The 21,858-nt window shown below is 53.8% G+C and overlaps 2 protein-coding genes and 1 long non-coding RNA gene across 4 annotated transcripts; 1 reads left to right on the forward strand and 2 right to left on the reverse strand.

The window, feature by feature from the left end:
- Nucleotides 1-360: 360 nt before the first annotated feature.
- LOC110475817 (uncharacterized) lies at nt 361-4,986 on the reverse strand. Of its 2 annotated transcripts, none has more exons than XM_077789160.1 (2): nt 3,762-4,986; nt 361-3,254 (listed from the first exon to the last, which is right to left on the reverse strand). In XM_077789160.1, exons 1-2 carry the CDS (start codon nt 3,893-3,895, stop codon nt 1,652-1,654), a joined length of 1,737 nt encoding a protein of 578 aa, XP_077645286.1. In that variant the 5' UTR covers nt 3,896-4,986; the 3' UTR covers nt 361-1,651. The 2 variants fall into 2 exon arrangements, with proteins under 2 accessions (XP_077645286.1, XP_077645285.1); XM_077789159.1 differs by having other exon boundaries at nt 361-3,257.
- Nucleotides 4,987-5,069: 83 nt separating this feature from the next.
- On the forward strand, nt 5,070-21,757 carry LOC144247724 (uncharacterized). The gene is given in 4 exon segments (XM_077789171.1): nt 5,070-5,692; nt 6,197-7,608; nt 19,992-21,080; nt 21,082-21,757. Coding segments are annotated over 4 exon segments (2,775 nt in total). The 5' UTR covers nt 5,070-5,509; the 3' UTR covers nt 21,173-21,757.
- Nucleotides 16,846-18,685, reverse strand: LOC144247725 (uncharacterized). Its single transcript, XR_013341283.1, has 2 exons — nt 18,487-18,685; nt 16,846-17,446 (listed from the first exon to the last, which is right to left on the reverse strand). It is a non-coding gene; the product is annotated as an uncharacterized LOC144247725 (long non-coding RNA).
- Nucleotides 21,758-21,858: the final 101 nt, after the last annotated feature.

The following is a 21,858-nucleotide window of genomic DNA, read 5'->3' on the forward strand; positions in this document are numbered from 1 at the left end:
GATTGAGTTTTAAGGTGGGAACAAGCAATTCGAGGTGGAATTTCAGGATCTGTGGGTCAAAATTCAGTTGTTTTCAGTGGAATGTGAGTGGTTTTGAGGTGAAAGATCAATTCCTCTTGGCTTTTGGAGTGCAGAGAGTTTGTGAAGATATAAAATTAAAGGTCAACACAAAAGGAGAAGCAGCCAGGTGTGTTCCCAACATGGATCACAGGGAATGTGGGTCACCAGGGCTGTGCCCAGTGTGGCTCCTTGTCATGGTTTGACACTGGCACAACACCAGCGCTCCCATGAAAATGTAATCTCTCCCTTGAATGCTGTGAAGTGGAATCAAGAACAGAGCAAAGCAGGCCCAAGCTTATTAACAGCGAAAAAAAAACTTTATTAAACTACGACTACAAAAGAAAAAAAGAAAGGAAAAAGAAAAAAAAAAAAAGCACACAAAGATCAAAATGAAAACCTTGCACAACATTCCTCCTCCCACCACTCAACTCCACCAAACCACAGCGAGACACAATCTGGACCCCAATCAGGTTTCCACCCTCCAGAGAATCAACACTCAGCCCATCAAGGGAGACAGGAGTCTCTCCTGTGCTACAGACCCCCAAAAACACAGCTGGAACATCCTGAGCTTCCATGTCACACATGGCACCGCCTGGAGAAAAGTTTGCCATGGTGACCCTTCTCCTTTCCATGCACAGTGCTCTCACCACCAATGCATGGATAGACAGACTGCTTTTAGGATTTTTCCTTTCAAGGATGCCCTGCCAAGAGGGGAGAAAACAACAGTTCAGTTTTTCACTGTTTGGGACCACAGTGCCCCCCATTTTCGCATTTCCCCTGGGGCCGAGGGTCCAAGAACAGAGATCTTCTTCTCTTCTCTTTCCTTTCCAGGACAGGGGCGCCACCACAAACCCCCTAACCTTTTCTCCGTTCACTCCACTTCTGTCTTTTTCCCAGCTGAAGCAGGTCTCTTGACTCACTGGCATCCTCCCAAAACACAGTCTCTCTTGGAGGAGAAGATTGGTTCAGGTTGTGGCTAACACGGAAAAGTCTAGCTAAAAGCTACTCTTTGTCCCCCTCCCATCTAGAATTCTTCCTTCTAACATCCCAGGGTCCAAGGGGTCCCTCTTCCTCTCTTTCAAACCGAGGAGGGGAAAGGAAAATTCACAACGTTTTCATTTCTCAAGGAAGGGTTAAAAGTCCGAACGCCCCGGATGGCCCGATGCCCAGACATTCAGCAACTCCCACGCACTGAGCACCTTGCATCTCCCCCCGCTCCTCCTTCCTCGCGGTGGAATTGCTGACGAAACTGCCGCCGCCTCTTTCTCTCTCTTTCTAAGGAGAGAAACTCTGGGGGGAGAAATGGAGACATCCCAGATTTATTCCACCCTTCCATCTGCAGGGGCCAGCCCGGTTCCAGTCCTTCCACCACCTTTAGGATTACCTTCCTCAGGCCATGGACCTTCCCTTCCCACACCCAGCTCCACGCTGGGCAGGGGAGAGCCCACACTGCGCGCTGACCAGACCAAAGAGAGTGAGTTTCCCTGGGAATGCTGCTTTTAATCCCTCTGTGTTCTCAGAGGCGTGTCCACCTTCAATTGCTCAATATCTAAATTGACCTCCTCCTTCCAGAAAAAATTCTCTTTCCGTGTCAAACCACAACAGGTCTCTCCCTGGTGTGGATCCTCTGATGCCTGATCAGGCTGGAGCTGCAGCTGAAGCTCTTCCCACACTGGGGACACTCGTAGGGCCTCTCCCCTGTGTGCATGCGCTGGTGGGAGATGAGGGTGGAGTTGTCCCTGAATCCCTTCCCACAGTCGGGGCAGCAGAAGGGCCTCTCCTTTCTGTGAACCAGATAGTGCTGGAGGAGATTGGCTCTGGTCTTAAACCTCTTCCCACACTCAGAACACTCGTAGGGCCTCTCCCCTGTGTGAATCCTCTGGTGCTGGATCAGGTGGGAGCTTCGGCTGAAGCTCTTCCCACACTCCCCACATTCGTAGGGCCGCTCCCCTGTGTGGATGCGGCGATGCTTGATGAGGGTGGAGTTCTTCCTGAATCCCTTCCCACAGTCAGGGCAGCAGAAGGGCCTCTCCTCTCTGTGAACTGGATAATGCTGGAAGAGATTGGCTCTGGTCTGAAACCGCTTCCCACACTCAGAACACTCGTAGGGCCTCTCCCCAGTGTGGATCCTCTGGTGCTGGGTCAGGCTGGAGCTGTGGCTGAAGTTCTTCCCACACTCTCCACACTCATAGGGCCTCTCCCCAGTGTGGATCCTCTGGTGCTGGATCAGGCTGGAGCTGCATCTGAAGCTCTTCCCACACTCAGAACATTCGTAGGGCCTCTCCCCAGTGTGGATCCTCTGGTGCTTGACGAGGTCTGAATTCTGCCTGAATCCCTTCCCACAGTCGGGGCAGCAAAAGGGGCTCTCCTCTGTGTGACTCTGATAGTGCCTGAGGAGATGGGAGCTGGTCTGAAACCTCTTCCCACACTCAGAACACTCGTAGGGCCTCTCCCCCGTGTGGATCCTCTGGTGCTTGATCAGGCTGGAGCTATGGGTAAAGCTCTTCCCACACTCCCCACACTCATAGGGCCTCTCCCCTGTGTGGATCCTCTGGTGATGGATCAGGTTGGAGCTGCATCTGAAGCTCTTCCCACACTCCGCACACTTGTAGGGTCTCTCCCCGGTGTGGATGCGCCGGTGGGTGATGAGGGTGGAGTTCTGCTTGAATCCCTTCCCACAGACGGGGCAGCAGAAGGGCCTCTCCTCTGTGTGAACCAGATAGTGCTGGAAGAGACAGGAGCTGGTCTGAAACCTCTTCCCACACTCAGAACACTCGTAGGGCCTCTCCCCAGTGTGGATCCTCTGGTGTACCGTCAGATTAGAGCTCCACCTGAATCCCTTCCCACACTCGGAGCACTTGTGGGGCTTCTCCCCATCACGGAGCTGCTCAGGGTCCCCCAGCTCCGAGCTCTGGCTCCGTCTCTGGCCGCCTCCCCGGCCCAGGGTGGCTCTTTCCCCCTCAGATCCCCGCGATCTGCCTTTGCAGCCCCTCCTCGTGCGGGATCTCCGGGGCTTTTCCTCCCCGTCGGGTTCCTGCGCCGTGGAGCCGCTCAAAACGGCCTCTTCCACCAGGTTCTGCCGCGGGGATTTGTCCTCCCTGCTCTCCATCCTCGGCTCCTGCTCGGGGCGAGGAAGGACCAGGAGAGGCTCTTCCTCTTCCTCGCAGCCTCCCAGGGGCTGGGAATGGGAACTCCTGCTTTGGGGAAAACAAGGGATGGGCACGATGAGCTGGAAGCTCCCTCTGTGCCAATCCATCTCGAGAAGTCCCCGGCCACCTGGGCTCCATAAGAACCTCCCAAACACCGAGATCCAGCCCTGAAAAAGCCTCCCAGGAGCTCCCCGTCCCTGCTCCCTCCCCTCGGCTCTTCGGGGCTCCCCCCTGTCCCAGCTGCGGGGGTCACGCTGGGATTGGGGGTCCCCCTTCTCCTCGCTGCCCGCCCTCCCCAGGCTGCCGGCAGTCCCGGCCATCCCAAAAGCTCCCCCCTCTTGGCTCTCCCCATTCGGGGCTGCCGGGGCTGCTCGGGCTCCCGGGCTCCCTTCTGCCCTTCTTCTCCGCTCGGGGCCGCAGGGGCTCCAAGGAGTCCCCCCGAGGGGCCTTTTCCGCTCCGCTTCGCACTTCTTCCTTCTCCAAACACGCCCCAAAAAACCCAGCCCCGGCACCCCCCAGGAGATCTGGCCCGAGCTGCCCCTCCCCGCTCACCTGCGGGATGGGGGCGATGATCCCACACGTGGGGGCTGCGAATTCAGGCAGGGCTCCACCGCGCCATCCCCTCGGCTCCGCTCCATCCGCCTTTGTCCCTCCTCTTCCTCCTCCTGCCGCTCCTCCTCTTCCATCCCCCCTGCTCCTCCTCCTCCCTGAGCCCACCTCCCGCTCCTCCTGCATCCCTGCCCTTCCCTCCCTGCCCTTCCTTCCCCCTCCTCCTGCTCTCTGTGCCCACCGCCTTCTGCTCCCTCATCCCTCCTCTTCCATCGCTCCTCCTCCTCCTCCTCCTGTGTCCCGTCCCCTCCTGCCTGTCCTCCTTCATCCCTTCCCTTCCATCCTCCTCCTCCTCCCCCTCGCCATCCCCACCTCCTTCTCCTCCTTCATCCCTCCCCCTCCTCCTCCCCGGCAGCGCTGGGAGGGACTGGGCTCTGCCGGAATCCTACTGGGATCCTACTGGGAGCGACTGGGACTGTACTGGCACCGTACCGGGATCATCCTGGAACCATACTGGTGTTATAAATGAGAATTTATTCAGCCAGATTAAAAATAAATATCATTTTGTTATGATTGAGCACAAGAGGCCATCTGATCCGATTAACATAATTAATTTAATTAATTTAATAGAGTATATGAGAGCAAAGCAAAGCAGCGCTGCGGCGACAGAGGGGAGCCAGCGCTCCGCCAAACTGCCGCGCTTGTGGTCCCTTAGTTCGCTCTTTTATCTTCCTCCTTAGTTCACTCGTTTCTTCTGCACAGTCTCATTCTGTTGCTAGGTGGTCGTTTTCTGCCTCCTGATGGTCGTGGGATGAAGGCTGGTTGTCTTCCTCACAGGTGTCCTTTGATCTGGGGATTCTCACAGTCTCAAGAATACGTGTTATCTTAGAAATGCGTGTTATCAGTTAAGCAATGCAAAGCCTATTGCCTACTACCGCTGTAAAAACTTAGGAATGCGTGTTATCAGCAATTCACAGCCTATTGCCTACTGCCCCTGTAAAAACAAATTTGCTTACATTATATCCTTGAAAAAAATTAACATCTGCAGCTACATCGAACAAAAAGGTCACCCTTCTCTTACAAAACTTTCATATTTACTGATTTCTTTGCCGTTCATTCCCAGTCCGTGGCAGGTCTGTTTGCAGAGCGCCGCCTCACAGAGCGTCCCCTCCCAGTTCCGCCCTTGGCCGGAGCTTGGCCCTTTCCCCTCCCGGTCCCGCCCTTTCCTCGCCCCTTTCCCCTCCCGGTCCCGCCCTTTCCTCGCCCCTTTCCCCTCCCGGTCCCGCCCTTTCCTCGCCCCTTTCCCCTCCCGGTCCCGCCCTTTCCTCGCCCCTTTCCCCTCACGGTTCCTCCCTTCGGGAGCGGGGATTGTGTGGGGCAGTGTGGTGTCAGTCCAAAGCCAGTACAGCCCCATTCCATCCCAGTATGGTTCCAGGATGATCCCGGTACGGTGCCAGTACAGTCCCAGTCGCTCCCAGTAGGATCCCAGTAGGATTCCGGCAGAGCCCAGTCCCTCCCAGCGCTGCCGGGGAGGAGGAGGGGGAGGGATGAAGGAGGAGAAGGAGGTGGGGATGGCGAGGGGGAGGAGGAGGACGATGGAAGGGAAGTGATGAAGGAGGACAGGCAGGAGGGGACGGGACACAGGAGGAGGAGGAGGAGGAGCGATGGAAGAGGAGGGATGAGGGAGCAGAAGGCGGTGGGCACAGAGAGCAGGAGGAGGGGGAAGGAAGGGCAGGGAGGGAAGGGCAGGGATGCAGGAGGAGCGGGAGGTGGGCTCAGGGAGGAGGAGGAGCAGGGGGGATGGAAGAGGAGGAGCGGCAGGAGGAGGAAGAGGAGGGACAAAGGCGGATGGAGCGGAGCCGAGGGGATGGCGCGGTGGAGCCCTGCCTGAATTCGCAGCCCCCACGTGTGGGATCATCGCCCCCATCCCGCAGGTGAGCGGGGAGGGGCAGCTCGGGCCAGATCTCCTGGGGGGTGCCGGGGCTGGGTTTTTTGGGGCGTGTTTGGAGAAGGAAGAAGTGCGAAGCGGAGCGGAAAAGGCCCCTCGGGGGGACTCCTTGGAGCCCCTGCGGCCCCGAGCAGAGAAGAAGGGCAGAAGGGAGCCCGGGAGCCCGAGCAGCCCCGGCAGCCCCGAATGGGGAGAGCCAAGAGGGGGGAGCTTTTGGGATGGCCGGGACTGCCGGCAGCCTGGGGAGGGCGGGCAGCGAGGAGAAGGGGGACCCCCAATCCCAGCGTGACCCCCGCAGCTGGGACAGGGGGGAGCCCCGAAGAGCCGAGGGGAGGGAGCAGGGACGGGGAGCTCCTGGGAGGCTTTTTCAGGGCTGGATCTCGGTGTGTGGGAGGTTCTTATGGAGCCCAGGTGGCCGGGGACTTGTCGAGATGGACTGGCACAGAGGGAGCTTCCAACTCATGGTGCCCATCCCTTGTTTTCCCCAAAGCAGGAGTTCCCATTCCCAGCCCCTGGGAGGCTGCGAGGAAGAGGAAGAGCCTCTCCTGGTCCTTCCTGCCCCGAGCAGGAGCCGAGGATGGAGAGCAGGGAGGACAAATCCCCGCGGCAGAACCTGGTGGAAGAGGCCGTTTTGAGCGGCTCCACGGCGCAGGAACCCGACGGGGAGGAAAAGCCCCGGAGATCCCGCACGAGGAGGGGCTGCAAAGGCAGATCGCGGGGATCTGAGGGGGAAAGAGCCACCCTGGGCCGGGGAGGCGGCCAGAGACGGAGCCAGAGCTCGGAGCTGGGGGACCCTGAGCAGCTCCGTGATGGGGAGAAGCCCCACAAGTGCTCGGAGTGTGGGAAGGGATTCCGGTGCAGCTCTGAGCTGACCAAGCACCAGAGGATCCACACTGGAGAGAAGCCCTATGAGTGTGGGGAGTGTGGGAAGAGGTTTAAGAGCAGAGCCGATCTCTTCCAGCACTATCTGGTTCACTCAGAGGAGAGGCCCTTCTGCTGCCCTGACTGTGGGAAGGGATTCAGGAAGAACTCCACCCTCATCACCCACCGGCGCATCCACACTGGGGAGAGGCCCTACGAGTGTGGGAAGTGTGGGAAGAGCTTCAGCCGGAGCTCCCACCTGACGAGGCACCAGGTGGGCCACACTGGGGAGAGGCCCTACGAGTGTTCTGAGTGTGGGAAGAGGTTTAAGACCAGAGCTGATCTCCTCCGGCACTATCTGGTTCACAGAGGAGAGAGGCCCTTCTGCTGCCCCGACTGCGGGAAGGGATTCAGGGGCAACTCCGGCCTCATCCAGCACCGGCGCATCCACACTGGGGAGAGGCCCTACGAGTGTGGGGAGTGTGGGAAGAGCTTCAGATGCAGCTCCAGCCTGATCCATCACCAGAGGATCCACACTGGGGAGAGGCCCTACGAGTGTTCCGAGTGTGGGAAGAGGTTTAAGACCAGGGCCAATCTCTTCCAGCACTATCTGGTTCACAGAGAGGAGAGGCCCTTCTGCTGCCCCGAATGTGGGAAGGGATTCAGGAGCAACTCCACCCTCATCAAGCATCGCCGCATCCACACAGGGGAGAGGCCCTACGAGTGTTCTGAGTGTGGGAAGAGGTTTAAGAGCAGAGCCGATCTCTTCCAGCACTATCTGGTTCACACAGAGGAGAGGCCCTTCTGCTGCCCCGACTGCGGAAAGGGATTCAGGGACAACTCCACCCTCATCTCCCACCGGCGCATCCACTCTGGGGAGAGGCCCTACGAGTGTGGGGAGTGTGGGAAGAGATTCACTCAGAGCTCCAGCCTGATCCAGCTCCAGAGGATCCACACGGGGGAGAGGCCCTACGAGTGTCCCCAGTGTGGGAAGAGATTCTCACAGAGCTCTAACCTGACCCAACACCAACGGAGGCACCGGTAAGGGAAGCCCTGCGAGTGCCCCGAGTGCGAGAAGAGCCAAACTCCATCCCCCACGGGAGGAGCCACACTGGGCACAGCCCTGGTGACCCACATTCCCTGTGATCCATGTTGGGAACTGTCCTAGGGTGACATTATGATGCTGGTATCCCCAGTCGTGTGTTCTGTTTTTGTTTGATATTATGTTCTGTGCTTTCAGAACTGACTCTGAAAGTGCAGGTTTGTCTTGTTATCAGCCAGCTCACCTCCCCTCATGGTGTGTTGTCTAGAAGAGGCTGGTGCTGCCTGGCTGGTTTTTGCTTGCTTTGCTTTGCTTTGCTTGCTTCTGCTTTTGCCTTTGCTTTTGAGTTAGTTTAGCTCAGCAGTCCAATTCTTTCCCTGGACTGTTTTTTTTATGTTTCCCTTTCCTGAATGTCACTCCAAGCTGCTCCGGAGTGGCACCTGGGAAACACCGAGGAGCACCCAGAGCCTGCGCTCTGTGATCTGCAGCAGCCATCCGCAGTGCCCAGAGCAATCCCCAGCGCCCAGACCCGGCGGCCACTCCCAGGAGAGACTTTCTGGATTTGTCATCTCTCCAGAGTGCTGAAAGAGTTCTCTTGTCATCTAGTGGTGTTCATTTCTTTGGTGCTGGGGAGGGTTTTGTTTAGTAAACAAACAGGTTCTTTTCCACTTCAATCTGAGAAAATTCTTTTCTAACCAGGTGAGTGGGGAGAGGCCGTGGGGATTTGTTTTCGGGGGGTTCTTTGCACAGGTTTTTATCCCAAATTTGCCCTAAGTTAGGACAGGGACACACCTGGCTCCTTCTCCTTTTATGATGACCTGAATGTGTTTCTCTTCTCAATCTCTCTGTGCTCCAGAAGCCAAGAGGGATCACTCGTTCACCTCAGATCCACTCACATCCCACTGAAAACAAGTGAATTTTAACCCTCAGAGTCTCAATCCCACGTGTCATGGTTTGACACTGGCACAATGCTAGTGCCTCAATGAAAATGTGATCCTTCTCTTGAATGCTGTGAAGTGGAATTTAGAACAGAGCAAACCGGCTTAAGCTTAATAATAGGAAAAAATCTTTATTAAGCTATTACTACAAAAGAAAAAAAGAAAGTAAAAATGAGAAAAAAAAAACAAACTACACAAAGATTAAATGAAAACTTTTCAAAGCATTCCTCCTCCCACCATTCAACTCTAACAAACTACAGTGAGACACAATCTGGACCTAAATCAGGTTTCTACCTTCTAGATAATCGATACTTAGCCCTTTCGAGGGAGGTAGGAGTCTCTCCTGTGCTACAGACTTCTTAAGAAAACACAGCTCCACATCCTGTGTTTCTATGTCACGCATGGCACTGCCTGGAGAAAAGTTTGCCATGGTGACCCTTCTCCTTTCCATGCACAGTGCTCTCACCACCAATGCATGGATGGACAGACTGCTTTTAGGATTTTTCCTTTTAAGGATGCCCTGCCAAGAGGGGAGAAAGACAACAGTTCAGGTTTTCATTTTTTGGGACCACAGTCCCCCCTATTTTCACATTTCCCCTGGGGCCGAGGGTCTAAGAAGAGAGATGTTTCCTTTAAGGTCAGGAGGCGCTACTAGAAACCTCCTAACTTTTTCTCTGTTTACTCTACTTCTTCACTGTTCTGGTTTGAAAGTAAAACCAGTGAGAGACTCCAAGTCAGAAATACAATTTATTGGGAAAAGGGGAAAAGGACAAAAATACATGCAATAATACAAAGGGAAAGGCTACTGACAAAGTCAGAATACAACCTGGCCAGCGTGCTGGTAGCAGTCCAAATGGAAGAGCTGCAGTCGTCCTGGGATGGCAGATGTAGTTGCTGTGTCTTCTCGGAGAACCTGTGAAAAGGCTCTCCTCTGTCTAGAAATCTCCACTTTTATCCAGGTGGGAATGCCTAGCTCCTCCCCTTGGGCAGAGCATCTCACAATGGGTTATTAGGAGTCACAAGGTGTGTCCTTAATCACCTCCTCCTCCTGCACAGTGTTATCTCTGAGTCATGTGGCCAGGCATTGATGGGGCCATTAAGAGCAGATAAGGAAAACTGCCCCAAGGCAACTCCTACTCAGATGGTAATTGGAAAACGTTTTTTTTTTTAAACTTGGACATTATCCACCCCTTTTCCTATTTCCATCTTCGTCATGATGAAACCTTACACATAGTTCTCACTTAAGACCAAGTTTCCCTGTGGTACACAATGGGTTTGCCCATCCTTCTGCATTACCCACCAAGTATAACCGGGTCCTTGAGCAAAAACAATCCCACGGGTGGGTTTGTCTTTGCCTGAGGTGGGATTAATCCAAACAGTCTTTCCTAAAATACCTTTCATATGGACCATAGGGACTTTATCTCCATCCACTGTCTGCAAGGGTTCAGATTGGGCAGGACCAGCTCGGTTGATGGACCCTCGGGTGTTGACCATCCAGGTAGCTTTTGCCAAGTTCAGTTCCCAATTCCTGAAAGTTCCCCCACCGAGTGCCTTTAGGGTGGTCTTAAGCAGTCCATTGCATCGTTCAACTTTCCCGGCAGCTGGAGCATGATAGGGGATATGATATATCCACTCAATCCCATGTTCTCTGGCCCAGGTGTTGATGAGGCCATTCTTGAAATGTGTTCCATTATCTGACAATTCTCTCAGGGATGCTGTGTCTCCACAAGACCTGTTTTTCTAGGCCTAAGATGGTGTTCCGGGCAGTGGCATGAGGCACAGGGTAGGTTTCCAACCATCCTGTGGTTGCTTCCACCATGGTCAGTACATAGTGCTTGCCTTGTCGGGTTTGGGGAAGCGTGATGTAGTCAATTTGCTAAGCTTCCCCATACCTGTATTTCAACCATCGCCCACCGTACCACAGAGGCTTCATCCGTTTGGCCTGTTTGATTGTAGCGCAGGTCTCGCAGTCGTGCATGACCTGTGAGATGTTGCCCATAGTAAGGTCCACCCCTCGGTCTCGTGCCCATCGGTATGTTGCGTCTCTCCCCGGATGACCAGAAGCGTCATGGGCCCTATGAGCTAGGAATAATTCTCCCTTATGCTGCCAATCTAGGTCTACTTGTGATATTTTCACTTTGGCAGCTCGGTCTACCTGTTCGTTGTTGTGATGCTCCTCAGTAGCCCGACTCTTGGGTATGTGTGCATCCACGTGTCGAATCTTCACGGTCAGCTTTTCTCCTCGGGAATCAATGTCCTGCCAGATCTCGGTGGCCCAGGTGATTTTCCCTCTGCGCTGCCAGTTAGCCTTCTTCCAGCGACTCAGCCATCCCCAGAGAGCATTAGCTATTGTCCATGAGTCGGTGTAGAGATAGAGCCTCGACCACTTCTTTCGCTCAGCAATATCTAAAGCCAGCTGGACTGCTTTAAGCTCTGCAAGCTGACTTGATCCACCTTGTCCCTCAGTAGCTTGTGCCACCTGTCGTGTGGGGCTCCACACTGCAGATTTCCATTTCCGGCTAGTGCCTATGATTCGGCAGGAACCATCCGTAAAAAGGGCATATTGTCTTTCAGTTTCTGGTAGCTCATTATATGTTGGGGCCTCTTCTTCAGCACGTGCCACTTGCTCCTCTTCTTCAGAAGACAATCCAAAAGTCTCCCCCTCAGGCCAGTTTGTTATAATTTCCAGAATCCCAGGGCGATTCGGATTTCCAATATGGGCGCGCTGAGTGATGAGGGCAATCCATTTACTCCATGTGGCATCAGTGGCATGATGTGTAGAAGGAACCTTTCCTTTAAACATCCACCCCAGCACTGGTAGTCGGGGTGCCAGAAGCAGCTGTGTTTCAGTGCCAATTACTTCTGAGGCAGCTTGAACTCCTTCATAGGCAGCCAAGATTTCCTTCTCTGTGGGAGTGTAGTTTGCTTCAGAGCCTTTGTAGCTCCGGCTCCAGAATCCCAGTGGTCGACCCCGAGTCTCCCCAGGCACCTTCTGCCAAAGGCTCCAGGACAAACCATGGTTCCCGGCTGCAGAGTAGAGTACGTTCTTGACCTCTGGTCCTGTCCTAACTGGGCCAAGGGCTACAGCATGAGCGATCTCCTGCTTGATCTGGGTGAAGGCTTGTTGCTGCTCAGGGCCCCAGTGGAAATCATTCTTTTTTCGGGTGACCAGGTAGAGAGGGCTCACAATCTGGCTGTACTCGGGAATGTGCATCCTCCAAAAGCCTATAGCACCTAGGAAAGCTTGTGTCTCCTTCTTGTTGGTAGGTGGAGACATAGCAGTGATCTTGTCGATTATTTCTGTCGGGATCTGACGACGTCCATCTTGCCACTTGACTCCTAGAAACTGAATTTCTTGAGCTGGTCCCTTAACCTTGCTTCGTTTAATGGCAAAACCAGCTTTCAGTAAAATCTGGATAATTTTTTCTCCCTTTTCGAAGACTTCCCCTGCTGTGTTCCCCCACACAATGATGTCATCGATATACTGTCGATGTTCGGGAGCCTCGTTCTTTTCCAGTGCAGCCTGGATCAGTCCATGCCAGATGGTGGGACTGTGTTTCCACCCCTGGGGCAGTCGGTTCCAGGTGTACTGCACTCCCTTCAAGGTGAAGGCAAACTGAGGTCTGCATTCCGTTGCCAAAGGAATGGAGAAGAAGGCATTTGCAACGTCAATGGTTGCATACCACTTTGCTGCCTTGGACTCCAGCTCGTACTGAAGCTCCAACATGTCTGGCATGGCAGCGCTCAGTGGTGGTGTAACCTCATTCAGGCCGCGGTAGTCCACCGTCAGTCTCCATTCCTCACTGGACTTGCGCACTGGCCATATAGGGCTGTTGAAAGGTGAATGGGCCTTGCTGACCACCCCTTGGCTCTCCAATTTACGAATCATCTCATGGATGGGGGTCACAGAGTCTCTGCTGGTACGATATTGCCGACGGTGCACTGTTGACATGGCAATTGGTACCTGCTGTTCTTCAACTCTCAGCAGTCCCACAGCAGAAGGGTCATCTGAGAGACCAGGCAAGGTATTCAGTTTCCGGATGTCTTCTGTCTCTACAGCAGCTATCCCAAAAGCCCAGCGATGTCCTTTTGGGTCTTTGAAATATCCATTTCTGAGATAGTCTATGCCAAGGATGCATGGCGCCTCTGGGCCAGTCACGATGGGGTGTTTCTGCCACCCGTTCCCAGTTAAACTCACTTCAGCCTCTAATACAGGAAGCTGCTGGGATCCTCCTGTTACCCCAGAAATAGAAATGGATTCTTCTCCTACATATCTTGATGGCATCAGGGTACATTGGGCACCGGTGTCAACCAAAGCTGTATATTTTTGTGGTTCAGATGTGCCAGGCCATCGAATCCACACGGTCCAATAGATCCGATTGTCCCTGTCCTCTACCTGGCTAGAGGCAGGGCCCCTCTATTCCTGGTCATGGTACACGTTGCTCTCTTCTGGTAAATAGGTTCTTGAGGTTCCTTCAAGAGGATCAGTTATATCATTATTCTTATATTGTCTGGAATTCTGTGTTTGAGAGACTGGAGCAGCATTGACACTTTTTGTGTTAGGTGTTCTTTTTAGTTCACGTACTCGGGCTGCTAAGGAAGAGGTGGGTTTTCCATCCCACTTCCTTATGTCTTCTCCATGCTCCTTAAGTTCCTTTTTTAGTTTCTTATGACTCTCTTCAATCAAGTCCCGGACTTGCTCAGCCAACCTTGTTTCCACGGACTAGACATGGGTACGAAATGGGGCAGTGACCATAACCTCGTAAATTCTTAATTTATTGGCTAAGACGCCCACCCTGTCCTCGCCTTCTCTCCACTGCAGTGTTGCCAGGTAACGAGAGTACATCTCTGGTCCAAGCCGTGCAAATCTCAACCACATTTGTGATGTGCACTGGACACAGTCCGGACTTTTAGGAAATCTCTCGTCTTTTGCGAAAATTATCTCCAACACAGCCAATTCCCTCAGGCATCGGATACCTTGTTCCGTGGTATTCCATTTTCCTTGGAGCACCTGGAGGTCTTCTTTATAAAGGTATCTGTCCCTCACACTTGCGAGCAGTCGCCGCCAGAGGCTGAGAGTTTCCTGGGTTCTCCCAATCCCCTGGTCAATGACCACCTCCCGGGATAGTGATCCCAGTTGCCTGGCCTCACTTCCATCCAGAATGGTGTCATTGGCTGCAGCGTCCCAGATGCGGAGAAGCCAGGTCAGGATGGACTCATTTGTCTGGCGGGTGAATTCTCTCCGCAGGTCACGTAGCTCACCCAGGGATAGAGAGCGAGTGATGATCTCTGGTTCCGTCTCTTCCGCTGGGTGTGAGGGTCCTGCAGTGTCCTCATCAGTCACTATGCGGACTGATTTGCTCCTCGATTTCTTCTTTTGAACGGGGGCAACTACTACTGGGTCAGGCGGCTCTGCTTTGGTGATGGTTTGTGTGGAGATGCTGATGGCGCTTTCGGTTCCTTCCTCCTCTGTGCCGGTCTGTGTAGACATAGACACTTTTGCTTTGTTTTTTGTTTTTTCCTTCATGACAGTCTGAGTAGACACGGACACTGTTGTTTTCCTTTTGGTTCCTTCTTTCTCTATGGCAGCCTGCGTTGACATGGATGCTGTTGTGGTATTCTGTACAGGCACGGACACTGCTGCTTTGCTTCTTGTTTCCTCTTCCTCAAGAAGATGGTGCACCACACTATGTAGTGTTTTGTTTCTAAGCATGTTGCAGATTGTGCAGAGAAGACAAAGAAGAACTAACAACAACATTATGCTGTCCTTGGCATCCAGAGGGAACTTAACATTTTCAAAAACTGCTGTGTCAAGCCTGAAAGGTTTGAAAGAATCAATCTTTACCCCTCCCCCCAGGGGCTGGGTGAGGTTGCCGAGGCCCCAGATGTAGCAGCCTAGATTAGGACAAGCAAACAGAATTGAGTACATATTCCAAATCATGTTCATTGCCTCAGAGGTCATAATGTAATAGACATAGTAGACCAATAAAGCAATTCTTATACCATACCCTGGTCTACACATGAGTATTACAATTGCCAAATGATTCCCCACATTCGGGAAAATATAGAGAACTAGGTATAAGACCCAAAAAAGCATGTTAAGCATCATAGTGAATAGGTACCCTCTACAATACAAGATTGTAATTCTGACTTCTCTCAGTACTTTCTTGCCGCACGTTGGGCACCAAAAATATGTTCTGGTTTGAAAGTAAAACCAGTGAGAGACTCCAAGTCAGAAATACAATTTATTGGGAAAAGGGGAAAAGGACAAAAATACATGCAATAATACAAAGGGAAAGGCTACTGACAAAGTCAGAATACAACCTGGCCAGCGTGCTGGTAGCAGTCCAATTGGAAGAGCTGCAGTCGTCTTGGGATGGCAGATGTAGTTGCTGCGTCTTCTCGGAGAACCTGTGAAGAGGCTCTCCTCTGTCTAGAAATCTCCACTTTTATCCAGGTGGGAATGCCTAGCTCCTCCCCTTGGTCAGAGCATCTCACAATGGGTTATTAGGAGTCACAAGGTGTGTCCTTAATCACCTCCTCCTCCTGCACAGTGTTATCTCTGAGTCATGTGGCCAGGCATTGATGGGGCCATTAACAGCAGATAAGGAAAACTGCCCCAAGGCAACTCCTACTCAGATGGTAATTGGAAAACGTTTTTTTTTTAATCTTGGACATGTACTTACTAGCATCTTTTCAAAACACGGTCTCTCTTGGAGGAGAAGATTGGTTCAAGTTGTGGCTAACACGGAAAAGTCTAGCTAAAAGCTACTCTTTGTCCCCCTCCCATCTAGAATTCTTCTTTTTAACACCCCAGGGTCTAAGGTGTCCCTCTTCCTCTCTTTTAAACTGAAGAGGGGAGGGGAAAATTTATAAAGCTTTCATTTTTTTAAGGAAGGGTTAAAAGTCTGAACTCCCTAGAGATGGCTCGATATCCAAACTCTGGCAACTGCCACGCATTAAGCACTTTACAGCTCCCCCCACTCCTCCTTCTTTGCGGTGGAATTGCTGACAGAATTGCCGCTGTCTTTTTCTCTTTCTCTCTCGGGAGAGAAACTCTGGGGGGGGGAATGGAGACATCCCAGATTTATTCCACCCTTCCATCTGCAGGGGCCAGCCCGGTTCCAGTCCTTCCACCACCTTTAGGATTACCTTCCTCAGGCCATGGACCTTCCCCTCCCACACCCAGCTCCACGCTGGGCAGGGGAGAGCCCGCACTGCGCGCTGACCAGACCAAAGAGAGTGAGGTCCCCTGGGAATTCTGCTTTTAATCCCTCTGTGTTCTCAGAGGCGTGTCCACCTTCAATTGGTCAATATCCAAATTGACCTCCTCCTTCCAGAAAAAATTCTCTTTCCGTGTCAAACCACGGCACCGCCTCAAATTGCTTGTTCCCATCTCAAAAAAAACCCTCATTCCCACGCCAAACTCAGTCGATTCCAGAGCTGCCAGGGTGGGATGGGTTTGGGAGGAGATTGGGAGAAGTGGGATCCCAATTTGGAGCGCTGGGATGGGGATTGTGTGAGGCTGGGAGGCTGGGATGTATTTGATAGCAAATAAAACTTTCATATTTACTGATTTCTTTGCCGTTCATTCTCGTTCCGTGGCAGTTCTGTTTGCAGAGCACCGCCTCACAGAGCGTCCCCTCCCAGTTCCACCCTTGGCCGGAGCTCGGCCCTTTCCCCTCCCGGTCCCGCCCTTTCCTCGCCCCTTTCCCCTCCCGGTCCCGCCCTTTCCTCGCCCCTTTCCCCTCCCGGTTCCTCCCTTCGGGAGCGGGGATTGTGTGGGGCAGTGTGGTGTCAGTCCAAAGCCAGTACAGCCCCATTCCATCCCAGTATGGTTCCAGGATGATCCCGGTACGGTGCCAGTACAGTCCCAGTCACTCCCAGTAGGATCCCAGTAGGATTCCGGCAGATCCCAGTCCCTTCCAGCGCTGCCGGGGAGGAGGAGGAGGGGGAGGGATGAAGGAGGAGAAGGAGGTGGGCTTAGGGAGGAGAAGCAGGCGGAGGAGGAGGCATGGGAGAGGAGGGATGGAAGAGGAGGAGGAGGTGGGGATGGCGAGGGGGAGGAGGAGGAGGATGGAAAGGAAGGGATGAAGGAGGACAGGCAGGAGGGGACGGGACACAGGAGGAGGAGGAGGAGGAGGAACGATGGAAGAGGAGGGATGAGGGTGCAGAAGGCGGTGGGCACAGAGAGCAGGAGGAGGGGGAAGGAAGGGCAGGGAGGGAAGGGCAGGGATGCAGGAGGAGCGGGATGTTTCGCTGTAGGACACGTGAAAGCACGACGCGAGCCACCTGCTATTTGCATGGTAAAGAAGAAAGTTTATTATCCGACTGTGTTTTTTATACTTTCCCAAATGTGACATTGGATTGGAGAGTGAATGGGCCACCTCTCCAAAGACATTCGACAAACCACCAGTACATCAAGTGTTCTCCACCCCCATAAAAGAATGTAAACAATATGTTGTTTACAGAAATTGTGTGGGAAAGTTCTCCAAAGGAATGTAAACTCAGAAGGCTTTAGAAAGTCTTAAGAATCAGGGTGACATGTCACCCTTTTTAGTTTAAAAAGAAAAAAATATAAGGTTCAATGTCCATTTGCGGAGGAGTCATCAGAGTGGTCACCCGCCATCATCCTCAACTGAGCCATCACTCGACAATCCATCCATTCAATACCTTTCAGTTTGGTCACGGTTTCCATGTTGCCGTTGACCGGGTTCTGTCTCTGTGGTTGCAGATCAGGATGAACACACTTCGAAGGTACCCAGCGCACCCCAGTATCTGTGGACACACAAGCGTACCCACGCCCCGAAGCGATAAGGTCATAGGGACCTTCCCATTGTTTAGTGACTAAATTCCGCACTTGAACTTTTGCTCGAGGCTGATGTGCCTCGTCTGAAGCCTGCAACGAGAGATGATGATTTAAAATGACAGGGTTATTTGAATTCTGCTGCCCCTTAAGATGATTGATAGTGTACAATGCTTTCTCCAACCGACTGTGCAAGGTCTCACCCTGCATTCCCCGTTTTTGTTTTTGAAGAACCCGCTTCAGAGTACCATGAGCGCGTTCTACAATAGCTTGGCCAGTTGGAGAGTGGGCAGTACCAAACTTGTGTGACACCCCCCACAACTGCAGGAACTGCCGCACCTGCTGTGATGCGTAAGCAGGACCATTGTCGGTTTTCACAGCAGAAGGTATGCCCAGAACGGCAAAGGCCTGCCTCCAGTGGGCAATGACATCACGGGCCTTTTCTCCAGCATGAGCAGAAGCCCACATTGCAGAGGAGAACGTGTCCACCGTGACATGCACATACTTGAGCCGGCCAAACTCAGCAATCTGGGTGACATCAGTCTGCCAAAGCTCCAGGGCCCTAAGGCCTCTGGGGTTTACCCCTGCTGGTAGAGGTGGAGCAAGTGCATGGCAGTCGTCACAGGACTCAACAATGCCATGAGCCTCTGTCGGTGTCAGCTGAAACTGCTTCTGCAGAGTATGTGCATTCTGATGGAAAAACCCATGCGATGCCTTGGCCTGCGCGAGTGTATCAGGCTGAGGTGCTACCCACGCTGGATTAGCCAACCTGTCAGCCCTCGCGTTACCTTCCGCCACAAACCCTGGTAAATTGGTGTGACTTCTCACATGCAGAACGTAAAATGGATGAACCCGGGCCTGAATAGCACACCACAAGGTCTTCAGTAAATGAAACAAGACAGGGTTACTGACCTCCTTCAAAACCGAATGACCCAACAGCTGTGCGATGTCAGCCACATGGGCAGAATCCGTGACCAAATTGAAAAGTTCCTGGGAAACTCTCTCAAATGCCATAACAGCAGCCCTCAACTCAACCAATTGGGCCGACCCCTCCTGAAGAGCTTTCAAAGTTCTCCATTACCAACAATACCAACAGGCAGAGCGCTGGACAGAGAGAGAGAAAAAAATCTCACCCGCGGGAGTTCAGCCTGAGCTGCAATACACGGGCGCGGTCAGCAGATGTCGCTGTAGGACACGTGAAAGCACCACGCGGGGCTCCTGCTATTCGCAAGGTAAAGAAGAAAGTTTATTATCCGACTGTGTCTTTTATACCTTCCCAAGGCTGACATTGGATTGGAGAGTGAATGGGCCACCTCTCCAAAGACATTGGACAAACCACCAGTACATCAAGTGTTCTCCACACCCATAAAAGAATGTAAACAATATGTTGTTTACAGAAATTGCGTGGGAAAGTTCTCCAAAGAAATGTAAACTCAGAAGGCTTTAGGAAGACATAAAAATCAGGGTGACACGGGAGGTGGGCTCAGGGAGGAGGAGGAGGAGCAGGGGGGATGGAAGAGGAGGAGCGGCAGGAGGAGGAAGAGGAGGGACAAAGGCGGATGGAGCGGAGCCGAGGGGATGGCGCGGTGGAGCCCTGCCTGAATTCGCAGCCCCCACGTGTGGGATCATCGCCCCCATCCCGCAGGTGAGCGGGGAGGGGCAGCTCGGGCCAGATCTCCTGGGGGGTGCCGGGGCTGGGTTTTTTGGGGCGTGTTTGGAGAAGGAAGAAGTGCGAAGCGGAGCGGAAAAGGCCCCTCGGGGGGACTCCTTGGAGCCCCTGCGGCCCCGAGCGGAGAAGAAGGGCAGAAGGGAGCCCGGGAGCCCGAGCAGCCCCGGCAGCCCCGAATGGGGAGAGCCAAGAGGGGGGAGCTTTTGGGATGGCCGGGACTGCCGGCAGCCTGGGGAGGGCGGGCAGCGAGGAGAAGGGGGACCCCCAATCCCAGCGTGACCCCCGCAGCTGGGACAGGGGGGAGCCCCGAAGAGCCGAGGGGAGGGAGCAGGGACGGGGAGCTCCTGGGAGGCTTTTTCAGGGCTGGATCTCGGTGTTTGGGAGGTTCTTATGGAGCCCAGGTGGCCGGGGACTTGTTGAGATGGACTGGCACCGAGGGAGCTTCCAGCTCATGGTGCCCATCCCTTGTTTTCCCCAAAGCAGGAGTTCCCATTCCCAGCCCCTGGGAGGCTGCGAGGAAGAGGAAGAGCCTCTCCTGGTCCTTCCTCGCCCCGAGCAGGAGCCGAGGATGGAGAGCAGGGAGGACAAATCCCCGCGGCAGAACCTGGTGGAAGAGGCCGTTTTGAGCGGCTCCACGGCGCAGGAACCCGACGGGGAGGAAAAGCCCCGGAGATCCCGCACGAGGAGGGGCTGCAAAGGCAGATCGCGGGGATCTGAGGGGGAAAGAGCCACCCTGGGCCGGGGAGGCGGCCGGAGACGGAGCCAGAGCTCGGAGCTGGGGGACCCTGAGCAGCTCCGTGATGGGGAGAAGCCCCACAAGTGCTCGGAGTGTGGGAAGGGATTCAGGTGGAGCTCTAATCTGACGGTACACCAGAGGATCCACACTGGGGAGAGACCCTACGAGTGTGGGGAGTGTGGGAAGAGGTTTAAGACCAGAGCCAATCTCTTCCAGCACTATCTGGTTCACAGAGAGGAGAGGCCCTTCTGCTGCCCCGTCTGTGGGAAGGGATTCAAGCAGAGCTCCACCCTCATCACCCACCGGCGCATCCACACAGGGGAGAGACCCTACGAGTGTGGGGAGTGTGGGAAGAGCTTCAGATGCAGCTCCAAGCTGATCAAGCACCAGAGGATCCACACTGGAGAGAAGCCCTATGAGTGTGGGGAGTGTGGGAAGAGCTTTACCCAGAGCTCCAGCCTGATCAAGCACCAGAGGATCCACACTGGGGAGAGGCCCTACGCGTGTTCTGAGTGTGGGAAGAGGTTTAAGACCAGAGACAATCTCTTCCAGCACTATCTGGTTCACACAGAGGAGAGGCCCTTCTGCTGCCCCGACTGCGGGAAGGGATACAGGAGCAAATCAGAGCTCATCAAGCACCATAGGACCCACACGGGGGAGAGACCCTACGAGTGTGGGGAGTGTGGGAAGAGCTTCAGATGCAGCTCCAGCCTGATCCAGCACCAGAGGATCCACACAGGGGAGAGGCCCTATGAGTGTGGAGAGTGTGGGAAGAACTTCAGCCACAGCTCCAGCCTGATCAAACATCAGAGGACCCACACAGGTGAGAGGCCCTACGAGTGTTCTGAGTGTGGGAAGAGGTTTCGGACCAGCTCCTGTCTCTTCCAGCACTATCCGGTTCACAGAGAGGAGCGGCCCTTCTGCTGCCCCGACTGTGGGAAGGGATTCAGGGACAACTCCACCCTCATCCAGCATCGCCGAATCCACACTGGGGAGAGGCCCTACGAGTGTGGGGAGTGTGGGAAGAGCTTCAGCCACAGCTCCCACCTGATCCAGCACCAGAGGATTCACACAGGGGAGAGGCCCTACGAGTGTTCTGAGTGTGGGAAGAGGTTTAAGAGCAGAGGCAATCTCTTCCAGCACTATCTGGTTCACACAGAGGAGAGGCCCTTCTGCTGCCCCGACTGTGGGAAGGGATTCAGGGACAACTCCACCCTCATCTCCCACCGGCGCATCCACACTGGGGAGAGGCCCTACGAGTGTCCCCAGTGTGGGAAGAGATTCTTAGTGAGCTCCCACCTGAAACGACACCAGCGGAGGCACCGGTAAGGGAAGCCCTGCGAGTGCCCCGAGTGCGAGAAGAGCTAAACTCCATCCCCCACGGGAGGAGCCACACTGGGCACAGCCCTGGTGACCCACATTCCCTGTGATCCATGCTGGGAACTGTCCTAGGGTGACATTATGATGCTGGTATCCCCAGGCGTGTGTTCTGTTTTTGTTTGATATTATGTTCTGTGCTTTCAGAACTGACTCTGAAAGTGAAGGTTTGTTTTGTCTTGTTATCAGCCAGCTCACCTCCCCTCATGGTGTGTTGTCTAGAAGAGGCTGGTGCTGCCTGGCTGGTTTTTGCTTGCTTTGCTTTGCTTTGCTTGCTTCTGCTTTTGCCTTTGCTATTGAGTTAGTTTAGCTCAGCAGTCCAATTCTTTCCCTGGACTGTTTTTTTTATCTTTCCCTTTCCTGAATGTCACTCCAAGCTGCTCCGGAGTGGCACCTGGGAAACACCGAGGAGCACCCAGAGCCTGCGCTCTGTGATCTGCAGCAGCCATCCGCAGTGCCCAGAGCAATCCCCAGCGCCCAGACCCGGCGGCCACTCCCAGGAGAGACTTTCTGGATTTGTCATCTCTCCAGAGTGCTGAAAGAGTTCTCTTGTCATCTAGTGGTGTTCATTTCTTTGGTGCTGGGGAGGGTTTTGTTTATTAAACAAACAGGTTCTTTTCCACTTCAATCTGAGAAAATTCATCCCGAACCAGGTGAGTGGGGAGAGGCCATGGGGATTTCTTTTCCGGGGGTTCCTTCCACAGGTTTTTCTCCCAAATTTGC

This window comes from Lonchura striata, chromosome 31, assembly GCF_046129695.1.
Source record: "Lonchura striata isolate bLonStr1 chromosome 31, bLonStr1.mat, whole genome shotgun sequence".
Taxonomy (NCBI): domain Eukaryota; kingdom Metazoa; phylum Chordata; class Aves; order Passeriformes; family Estrildidae; genus Lonchura; species Lonchura striata.